A 12,057-nucleotide genomic window follows, 5' to 3' on the forward strand; every position below is an offset into this window, starting at 1 on the left:
TTGGCAACTGCAGATTTATTCATCAGTTAGTTGTTGCAGCCTTAGGTTCAATGGCTTAGAATTGTGAAACCTAGTTCACTGAATTATTTTCGCTCTCTGTAAATCACATTCAAAATGGAAACTGTGTCTGACATTGTACAATGTTTTCGACATTCATTTCAGAACGGAAAAGCCGCTCATTTGCTGCCCTACGCACATACACAATGTATGGCTTGGGCTCTTTTATGCTTTTATTCCTTTTTAGTGTATTTTATGAGACTGTTTTGGTTGAGGTCTTTCTGATTTTAATGTAATACTTTGTGTTGGATCGGATGACAACAAAACGTGAATAAAAAAATGGCAAAGAGGCATTTAACCGAAAAAAACTTTGGGGACACAAGTTTGCAAATAAAGAAATAAGATTTGACCCATGTTGTTCGTGGTCTTGTTCTTGCAGATCTACTAGTATATGTCAGCCAAGACAATCGTCCTGAGCACCAGGTGACGGCATGCATCAAAAAGGAGGAGGAAGAGTCGCCATACATCAAGGAGGAGGAAGACTTTGTAGACATTACAGGTCATCCCAAGCGTTGCTTTTTTCCCCTCTTCAAAAAAGGCATAAATCAAATATGGTACCTTCTCATAAGTACAGAAATGTGTTTCAAACTACATCTACACTAAAACGGATCTTTTTTTTTAGCAGAGGTGTGTGAAATTTCTAAGGCTGCAGCTATCGACTATTTTAGTAATCGAGTATTCGACTGAAAATTCTACCGATTAATCGAGTAATCGGATAAAACATTTTTTAGGTAAGGAGCAATTACTGTATAAATAAACACGGGCTGGGCCACAAACGGTATTAAAAAAAATTTTTTTTTTAATCTACATATGTACTACAAAAGAACAATTGACTACCTTGCATAGCAAAAGTCCACTAGCTAAAATGCTATAAAATACTAACTTTTGTTTTACAATGCTCTTAACAAATGGATCAGACACAAATGAGGCAGACTAGAGCACAGTGTATTCACCCAAATCAATAAAACTAAATGCAAACACTTTCAAAAACAAACCATTACATTCATTCATTTTCCATGCCGCTATTTTCCTCACAAGGGTCGCGGAGGTGCTGGAGCCTATCCCAGCTAACTATGGGCAGTAGGCAGGGTACACCCTGAACTGGTTGCCAGCCAATCGCAGGGCACAAGGAGACATACAACCATTCGCGCACACACTCATACCTACGGTCAATTTAGAGTGTTCAATCAGCCTACCATGCATGTCTTTGGGATGTGGGAGGAAACCGGAGTTCCCGGAGAAAACCCACGCAGGCACGGGGAGAACATGCAAACTCCACACAGGAAGGCCGAAGCCCGGGATCGAACCCTTGATGTCAGAACTGTGAGGCGGACGTGCTAACCACTCAGCCACCGTGCCGCCCAAACCATTACAATGCCACTTAAATTAAACGAATACTCGAAGCAGCAAAATTTAATTCGAATCTTTTTTTCTCATCAAATACTCGAGTTAATCGATTAATCGTTGCAGGATTATTAATTTCTGATTCTTAGATTATTCCCATTGAAGATTCGAGAACGATTCACCAACATCTAAATTCCGAATATTGAAATATGTCAAGTAAAGCGAAACTAAAACACAGTCAGCGCGGTCTTCGGGATGCAATGAGACAATATACAACAACAATATATACATTATGTAGAATATATACCGTATTCTTGCTAAGGTTTTGAGTTTTTGCAGTATAAAAAAAGATTGTGGCGCATCGCCAGACAGAAAAAAAGCCTCCATGCATTACAAATGAGATTTCTTTTTTAAGATCCAAACAGAAGGGTATTTCAACTTACCGTAATTTCCCGAATAAAAGGCGCACGCATGTATAACGCGCACCCCAAATTTACTTGTAAAATCTAGATAAAATTATTGTACCCGTATATAACGCGCACCCTAATTTTAGCACCAATATATAGAAGAATACAAGAAAACAGCTCGTGTACAGATACAGAAATGTAATTTTACCGACTGGTGAAACACAGCACAAGCATAGCACATTGGTAGTTCAAAACATTACCGTAAACTGACAATATGTACGGTAATAATATCATCTGATAACTTCTTCAACTTACCAGAATCCAGGAGAAAACAAAACAGATGTGACTTTTCTTTTAAAGGCTGCTGTATAACTTGCTTGTTTCATCATGATGAATAAATGTTTCTTCCATTGATTGATACGGTAAAATAAAACTGAGAATTTAAGCCGGAAATCGGAAAGAGCGCATCACTTTAGACTACAATGTACCAATAGGAACTATTGTTATTTGGGTTTGAATTTCGCCAGGGACAGATATAGTTGACGGACACAGGAAGTCTGTGTTGTGTTACGTTTGTTATGGTCCGAGTTGCGGAGCTGCAATAAACATTGACTCAAATGAGTTCAATAAACTAAATTCTGTGCTTTATGAAGAGTGAAAAAAGCCGAACTTAACACAGACGAAATAATTCGACCGATCAGAGTGAAGTATTACCGAAACAAAATGGTGACGTCACGTACCGTAATGGTCTGCAACGGATCGCCGCATATGTTTTTTCAACACAACATGGCCGTGTCAATAAAAAAAAAAATCGGTGTATACACATATATATTTCTGTCTTCATCCCTGTACCCGTGTATAATGCACCCCATTATTTTACCAGTTGATTTTGGGGGAAAAAAGTGCGCTTTATATTCGGGAAATTTCAGTAAGCCTGTGAAATGTTTACGTTCTTTATGTCGCATCCTAGCATAGCATTTGTTCGTCGCTGATGTCACTCATTGTAATTTCAGATGAATCAATCAATCAACTTTACTTGTATAGCACATTTTAAAAATCCGCAAAGGAGTCCAAAGTGCTTTAAATACCATAAAACAGCATAAGTTAACTAACATTCATGATAAAAGAACAACATAAGAAATAAAATGAATAAAAGACGAGGTCATGAACAGTCATTGCCCATTAAAAGCTGAAGAAAAATAAAACGTTTTAAGGCGTGATTTGAAATCCGTAAGTGAAGGGGCCTGTCTAATAGTAAGTGGTAATTCGTTCCACAGCCTGGGCGCCATGACCGCAAATGCACGGTCACCCCTAAGCTTCAGCCTGGATCTTGGGACTTTTAGAAGCAGGTGGTCACCTGATCTGAGGGTTCTGGTTGGACTGTAAGGCTGAAGCAGTTTTGACAGATATGGCGGCGCAAGATTATTCAAACATTAAAAAAAAAAAAAAAAAAAAATCTCAAAATGGATCCGGTAATATACTGGGAGCCAGTGAAGAGATGCTAAAATTGGGGTGATATGTTCGCGCCTGTGGGTTCTAGTTAGGAGTCGAGCAGCAGAGTTTTATACAAGTTGCAGACTGGCCAGTGCAGCCTGACCGACGCCTGCATACAAAGAATTACCATAATCCAGCCGAATAATGACAAAAGCATGAATCAATTTCTCCAAATCAGAGCATGAAACAATAGATTTCACCTTAGCAATCTGGCAAAGCTGATAAAAACAGTCCCAGTCAACACAAGAAATCTGCTTATCAAATTCAAAATCACAATCAAATTTAGCCCCCAGATTTTTGACATCGTTTAGGGTGGTAACAAAAGTTCCAGCATCATCACTTTCTCCAATGCAGGTTCTTGACTCTTGACCAGGTGATGATGCTGGAACTTTGGTTCTGTGCTCTTCCAGTGAGATTTTCAAAGATGACTGCCTGAAGAAAAAAAATAATAATTCCCTCAGTCCTTGATGATATGGGGCTACATGTCAGGCAGAGGCACTGGAGAGATGCCTGTGGTTAAATCTTCAATAAATGCACAAGTTTACATTGAAATTTTAGACAGCTTTCTTATCCCTTCAATTGAAAATATATGTGTGTCATTTTCCAAGATGACAATGCATAATGCCACAGAGCTAAAACTGTTAAAGCATTCCTTGGAGAAAGACTCATCCAGTCAATGTCATGGCCTGTAAATAGCCCATATCTCAACCCTATTGAAAACTTGTGGTGAAAATTGAATAAGTCCACAGCAAGGCTCTGACCTGCAAGGATGATCTTCAACTGCAATCAAAGAGAGTTGGCAACAAATTGATGAAGAATACTCATCATGTCCATGCCTCAGAGATGGCAAGCTGTCATAAAAGCCAGATTGGTGCTACTAAATACTAGAGATGTGTTTTGATTGTTATTTCTTTGTTTGTTTCTCATGATTCCATATTTTTTTCCTCAGAATGGAGTGATTCCATATATATTTCCCTGCATTTGCCTTATAAAAGTAACATTTACTGACCACCACAATGTTTTTTATTCATTTCTTCTAGTGTTTCTCAATGCTAAAGAGTTGCACTTTTGAACTAGTTCATTATTTTTTCTAGCTTTTTATCTGAGTTTGTTCTACATGATAAAATGTCTGAGTGAGTGTTCGTCCGAGACTGGTACTTTTTGCTAGGGGCTGTATTTTAGAGGGTATTTAAAGATAATAATACAACAACCATTTGCCTTTCATTTTTTTAATTTTGCCCGTGTATTGGTCAGCTTTTTTTCCTGAAAGAAAGAAGAAAAAAGAACTCCTGTGCTAAAGAGAAAAACAATCCAAGATTTTAACATGTATTTTACAAATGAAATGCCTCAGTGAATCTTTTTTTTTTTCTCTTATGAACGGTTTTCAAAAGATTGATTGATGGATTTTCTCAAGCTAAAACACCAAGCAGAAATTAATTGCATATTATTTTGAAAACCGACCGGAACAATCGTATTTTCCTGACCGCCCGATCCTCCTTTGCAGTATTGACGCAGGAGGCTCGCGTCTTGTGTCAAATGATAAACTCTGCTGAACCGCTTCTAGGACGCGTCTAAAACGCGGCCGCACTGCAACTGGTGTGCACACGCTGCTTGGCTTTAACGGCAACGTTGATGCCCCGTAGACGTGCCTGATGTATTACCGTGGTAACAGTGCTTGTTAGCAGCTGCTCATGTGAAAGGTCCTTTCGTGCTCTCCGTCGGCTGCATTCCTGGCTGCGTCAAAAAATGAGTCGTACACAAGAAAGCCCGCAAACAGTTTGCTGAAGACATGTCAACAAAGCACATGGATTACTGGAACCATGTCCTATGGTCTGATGAGACGGGCGCGCTTTCTTGTGTACCGTCTTCAGATGAGGCTTCCTCCTGGGGTGTCAGCCATACACACCAATTTGATGTAGAGTGCGGCGTATGGTCTGAGCACTAACAGTCTGACCCCCCCACCTCTTCAATCTCTGCAGCATTGCTGCCAGCATTCCTGTAACAAGTCACATGACATTTTGGAGAAAAAATGACAAGCAGTACTCAATTTGGACATTTAGGAGTGTACATTTTTTCAAAGGCGTGTACTCACTTTTGTTGCCAGGGGGTTTGAATATTAATGGCTATATTTTGAGTTATTTTGAAGGGAAAATAAATTAATTATATAAGCTACACACAACTACTTTTCATTGTGTCAACGTGTCATTTTGTCAGTTGTGTCCCATGAAAAGATATCCAGTGGTACCTCTACATACGAAGTTAATTCGTTCCAGAACCTTGTTTGTAAATCGAAATGGTCGTATGTCAAGCAGGATTTTCCCATAGGAATACATTATAATTCTATTAATTTGTTCTTAATTTGTTCTTGTAATTTGCACTTTTCAACAAAAGTCCTTTTTTCGGTAGCTCCGGTGACGTCTCTGTCGCCTGTCTGTCTTTTGACGGGGGTGGGGGAACATGGAAGTAATTACTCAGTGTGGCCTGCCTCTTCGACATTTTGAGAAGTTATTTTCTCGTGTCCGCCGCAAATACAGTGGTCAGCCATCGGTACGCAAAAGCATATGGAACCCGTTGAAGGCCAGCGCGTTTGTCTACGTCCAGTACGCATGCGCGCATGCGGATCACTTATGTGCACCGCTGATAATAACAATAATCATTCCTGTAACAATATAACGAATGGGGTTCTAATGTGGCGGACGTGTTTTGCTGTACCTGAACGCACCTCACCCAAGAGCGGTGAGTTTAAGAGTTTAACTTTCAATGTTTTCTTGAGAACACCGTCAACTTTGGTGGTCAGGAGGCGTTTTGTGTTGAATAAGTTGTGAATTAAATGATAAAAACGTGACAAAGCTGGCGATCTCTTGGGCGATGTTAGCACAATAATAATTGTCAGCTTAACATATCAAGACTGGCGAACGGTGGTCTGAGGAGGACCGTGGAGATGTATTGTTGAGCCAGTTCACGGATGTGCACCCCACACTCATATTTTTCTATAATTTGCACCTTCATTTAGAACAGGGTTCACCAAATCTGGACCTCGATGCCATCTATCCTGTCGTGTTTTCCGCGTCTCTCTCGCAAAACACACCTGAATCAAATGGTTATGTCATCAGCAACCTCTCCAGAAGCCTGATAATGATCCTGATTATTTGATTCAGGTGTGTTGGGAGGAGGGAGACATGGAAAACACAACAGGAAAAGTGGCTCTGAGGTCAGGATTTAGTGAACATTGATTTAGAAGGTAAACATCACCTTTTTCCTTGTTTCACGACCCGTACCAACCTTTTTGAAACGTGTGTTGATTTCTCATGCAAGAAAATCTGCCTTACGTTCGTCTGCGGTGCTGTCATGTTGTCGTATTTTGAGCATGTCGTCGGATGTAGAAACAAATGGCGAGTCAAATTTTACGTCTGATGTCAAAAAGATCGTGTGTCGAAGCGATCGTATGTCGAGGTACCACTGTACTTAAATATCTGCAGAAATGCGAGGGGTGTACTCACTTTTGTGATACACTGTATATTTTGAAGGTTTAAAAAGCATCCAATTTGACTTTTAAATTGGTACAAGAACCCTGCAACAGATTTATTGATCGATTAGTTTTTGCAGCCTGAGGCTCAATGGGTTAGAGTTGAGAACCCTGTTAAGACTCCGTGGATTATATTTATAAAATAGAAACTGTGTTGAATCTGACATTTTGCAATGTTTTAGGCATTCATTTTAGAACTTAAAAGCCATTCATTTGTTGCCCTACGTACAAACACAATGTATGGCTTGGGCTCTTAGATGCTTTGATTCCTTTTTCATGTATTTTATGTGACTGTTTTTGTTGGTCTTACAGATTTTAATGTGATGTCAAGCACTTTGAATTACTTTTGTGTTGGATTGGATGACAAACAAATATCAATCAAGAAAAAAATGGCAAGGAGGAATTTTCTCCAACAGAAAACAACTTTGGCGACACAAGTTTGCAAATGAAGAAATAAGATTTGGCCCGTGTGTTTGTGGTATTGCAGATCTAAATGTCACCCAAGCCCATCGTCCAGAGCACCAGGAGTCCTCATGCATCAAGAAGGAGGAGGAGGAAGAGTCACCATACATCAAGGATGAGGAAGAGTCCGTACCCATTCAAGGTCATTCCAAGCATTCCTTTTTTTTTTTCTTCAGATGCGGCAGAAATCAATCATGTTCATAAGTGCGGAAATGTCTTTGTCTAATATCGGGACTTTGCTTACTCTCTTTTTATCCTTCTGTTGTGAAGTTCACTCAGTTTGTAGGTTGGCAGCAATATTAACATTCTTTGCCAGCCCCTCCGCTTATAATGAATTTGACGTCTAGCGTTGTCAATGGCAGCCAGTGAGTTTATATAAAACACAAACAGGCCAATTACAGACTCTTTACATTAGTCTTTTTCATGGTCTAGCCAATATGTGTTGAATTCCAACATGCACACTACTAGAGGTGTGCATTGGCACTGCCCTCACGATTCGATTCGATTACGATTTGGAGGGCCACGATTCTATTCAGAGGGTCACAATTCGATTCAGTTCGGCAATGCATCGCGATGCATTAAAGCCTGGGATGCATTAAAAGTCTAAAGCAAAGCATATTTTTCGTGAATCATGAGGCAACACAAGCGGTCAGACATTAAACAACTTTTTATTGGCTCTTGTGTCACTCCTGGTTGAAGTCAAATGGAAATACTTTCAGATATATATATATATATATATATATATATATATATTTTAAAAAACATTACAGCATTTAATTAGTGCTTTGAATGAGACCAGGCCTTTCTCCTTTTTTTTTTTACACACAGTAGCAGCCTTTCACATAGTGCAACATCTGAACTCCTTTGCAAAATCAGTAATAAGTCACTGTATTTTAGTCACAACGACCCATCAATAAAAATATTCAAGTAAGTATTAAAGAAAACGACAAAGAAAATATTGTAGTGCAGCAGCATCTTTATCACAATATCAATCCAGGGATCAGTTCAGTTGCAAACAAAACATCAACTAAATGGCAATGTAGAATAAAAGTAAAATGTAGGCCTAGCCCACTATATATGTGCAATAGAAGTTAGATCGGGCCTAAAAAATCCATCCCTACCCGACATGGCCCGTTTTTTTTGTGTGTTTTTTTTTTGTTTTTTTTTGTGTTTTTTTTTGGAGTGACGCGGAAAAAACAAAACGCAGCAGCTGCAATTTATTTTCATTTCTTCAAGTTGGCAGAAAAAACGCAAGTTTTAATGTTTAAATAGTCTACATATTTTTATGATCATTATAAAAGCATTTACACAACGAAATAACGCTGGGAAAGTTTAATATAAAAAAAAAAAAACTTGGGTTTTGCAGACACACAGAGGAGAAGATTCAAAAGGATCACATTTCTGTTGCCTTTGTGTGCATAAATAAGTGTCCTTCGTAGAGCTGGGAATCTTTGGGCACCTAACGATTCGATTACGATTCAGAGGCATAAAACGATTATTGATGCACCCCACTCCTTTTTTTTTTTTTTTTTTTTTTTTTTTAATTTGTTTTGTACGTGAGTTCCAAAATTGTTCAAAAATCCTCTCAGGCTAAACCAAACTACTATTTCAATATCAAGTTAACATATAGCAGTAAACAAATATACAAAAATAACAGTAAATAAAAAAACTCCAGTCCCCATTCTATATCAGCAGCTTTAAACTACTTTCAATTAATTTAATGTTGTGAATCAACCGTTAAAGTTGTTAAAATTGCTCCTGTTATTCCATAATTTCTCTTTTGTCTACTTTCAACATGTAAAAGTTTTAAAACTATTTTAAAGATAGATTCAAGTCAATATTTTACCGATTTAGGAGTATTTTAGATAAAAAGTTAATTAGGTTCGCTTGGAAGGTTCGCAACAACAGCCTTGCAGGGAAGTGTACTGCTTTAAGATGGCGGCCGTTACTAACGCCCGCATCTAGTTTTTTGTAGATGTGCTGGTAACGATACCGAAGCTATAATGCATCTAGTCCTATATAAATGATATCTACCGTAACATAATGTGGCTTGTAGCAGCTTTTCGGCAGCAGTCAGGTATGTTGTTGTTTTTTTTTTATCTCGTGGCATGAGTTGAGCTAGAGCCGTGAGTTGAGCATTGGCGTTACCCGAGGGGCCGGGTAATGAGAAGCATGATGTTTAGCTACTCTCGCTCCGTCCCTAATTGCGTACGGAAGACCGCGCGGCGCGCTGAGTGTGTCGTACTTCTGCTTTACTTGGCATATTTCAATAATCGGAATTTGGATGTTTGTGAATCGTTCTCGAATCTTCCACGGCCGGATCGCGAATAATCTAAGAATTGGAAATTTTGCACACCTCTAGTCCTTCGTATAAGCCTGTTGCAATATGCAATAATTCCATTTATTGCACGATAAATAAAAATGAAGGTGGTAATTTTTCCGCTGCGATTTATCGCCTCACGTTCACGTGCTTGCGCGCGTGTGGCAGACGTGTGGTTAAAAGTTAGGATTCCTTGTTACCAACTGCGCAAAATGCATCTTCGTTCTAGCACTGGCACCGGAGCCAATCGTTCCCATTATATTCTATTGTTCAACCTATATCGGCCGCGTCAGTGCTCCGGAGTGACTGCGCGCCGGTGTTGTTGACGTGTGGGCACTCCTGTCAGGAGAGACAGTTCACGCGGGTGGCCATTTTTCGGCACAACGCCGGATATTTACAACGAATTCCGCCAAAACATTGTTACCGAGTTGGTTGCTACGAGCAACCTCGCTTTGACAACGAACAGCTGAATGAAATTAAGAGCGCTGTGCTTCAAACTCGTCCTATTTATGAAAGTCGATTGTCATATGCTGGTGTTGTGTAGTAATGAGCAGACGTGACTTCAGCGGTGCTTGCTAACTTTTTTAATGCACGCACACACTAGATATCATGAAATAGCAAACTAGATGTGCTACGTCACATGCCATTGGCTACGTGACCCCAGAGTGATTATGGGACATGTAGTCCATGTACTACAGTGTCCCTGAAGTGCAAAACACAATGGCAAATTAAAAAACACAACGGCAAATTAAAAAACAAAACGCCAAATTAAAAAACACAACTGCAAATCACATAACAAAATAACAAATTAAAAAACAAAACGCCAAATCACATTAAAAAAACAAATTAAAAAACACAACTGCAAATCACATAACAAAAAAAACGCCAAATTAAAAAACACAATTGCAAATCACATAACAAAAAAACAAATCAAAAAACAAAACGCCAAATCACATAACAAAATAAATTGCAAAACACAACGCCAAATAAAAAAACACAACTGCAAATCACATAACAAAAAAACAAATTAAAAAACGCCAAATTAAAAAACGCAATTGCAAATCACAAAACAAAAAAACAAATTAAAAATCACAACGACAAATCACATAACAAAATAACAAATTAAAAAAATACAACGACAAATCCGAAATGAAATTACATTTCGCCAACCGGAAAAGGTAGGGACCAGTCAAAATGTTAACTCATCGCTGATTGGACGAATCCACCGGAAAGCGTAGTCCTGATGAAGAAGGAAGTTTCTCCGCTTCTGGCGTGGAATTTCAAAATGAGCCTTACCGAAGATGCGAACCTGGCTGCCGCTATAAAAGAATATTTTTATTCAGGGCATACGTATGAAGTCCTATTGACATACTCGCAAAAGGTTTGTGAGACGCACGTACCAATCCATGGGGCCAAATTATATCAGGCACGTGGATGGCTATGATAAACTTAAACCCTTTGGCCTGGCTCTGGGTGTATGGATTCCCGAGAAGAATAATGTGGCTGGCTTGTGGCGCAACAAACAACAATCCGTCTGTAATCGCATGCAATTCTATTAATTGCGTCTCGGGTCTTTGTGCCATCCCAATGAGAATGCGAACAGACCTCGGCACGGAAAATGGGTCAATGGCAGCAATACAGTGTGCCCTCCGTCAACGCCTTAGACTTATGCCGGCTCATCCACCCACCGTTATGGATCATCAATCGGCAATCAGCGGATTAAATCCTGGTGGTGGTTGTTCAGAAGAAGGTGAGTGTGTATGAGAAGAACACAGCATTTTAAACAAAATTGTGTACACCAAAAGCGAGTCATTCAAATTATAATCTTTTTTTTTTTGTTTTTTTTTTTTAATTCACCTCATATATGGGTTAATTATTGCCACATAAAATCTTTATGTATCCCCAGGTCTCAGTTTTGGATAGGCTTCTTTGGAGACCTGAGAGACTATGGAAGTTTCAGTGGAAGCCACGAACTGCCTGCTAGGATTTTACTTCAGTGGTGGTGTACAAAAAGACCTGGATGAATGCAAGGACCACTGGAACAAGCACAGGATTCGTCCAAGCGGTCTTGCATCTTGTCCTGGAGAGATATCAAATGAACTATCTCTTGCCCCATAGGTAATTGTTTTATGTTGAATTGTATCACATTTTACGTCATAAAATATACACATTATTAGTCTATCAAAGTGTGTGAATTGTATACATGGGTAAAGCAACTTTAAGTGCTCTCTATCAGTTTACTATTCCATCACCTGATAAGCAATTATTTGGGACTCTGAAATATATCGAAGTGCAGTTAAATGATTCCATCAGAACTGATTTTCCAAACAAAATGGGGGAAATGCTGTCAATTTAAACTCATTTAGTAGTGATGTCTGAGATTGACGTCTAATTTGATCTGTGTCAGGAAACCTTAATCATAGTTTCTCATTTTGCATATATGGTTC

At 39.0% G+C, this 12,057-nt stretch overlaps 1 protein-coding gene across 5 annotated transcripts in view; it reads left to right on the top strand.

The window, feature by feature from the left end:
• Nucleotides 1-12,057, top strand: part of LOC130927898 (gastrula zinc finger protein XlCGF57.1-like) — a 68,110-nt gene that overhangs the window by 13,353 nt on the left and 42,700 nt on the right. For 3 of the 5 annotated variants that reach the window (XM_057854005.1, XM_057854007.1, XM_057854006.1), the window contains exons 2-3: nucleotides 437-556; nucleotides 7,316-7,432. In XM_057854005.1, the coding sequence (XP_057709988.1) occupies nucleotides 437-556; nucleotides 7,316-7,432 (237 nt within the window). Of the gene's footprint in view, nucleotides 1-436; nucleotides 557-7,315; nucleotides 7,433-11,516; nucleotides 11,729-12,057 lie in introns of all 5 variants that reach the window. The other 2 variants (XM_057854010.1, XM_057854009.1) reach the window with 2 other exon arrangements.

Source organism: Corythoichthys intestinalis, chromosome 13 (genome assembly GCF_030265065.1).
Source record: "Corythoichthys intestinalis isolate RoL2023-P3 chromosome 13, ASM3026506v1, whole genome shotgun sequence".
In the NCBI taxonomy this organism is placed as follows: domain Eukaryota; kingdom Metazoa; phylum Chordata; class Actinopteri; order Syngnathiformes; family Syngnathidae; genus Corythoichthys; species Corythoichthys intestinalis.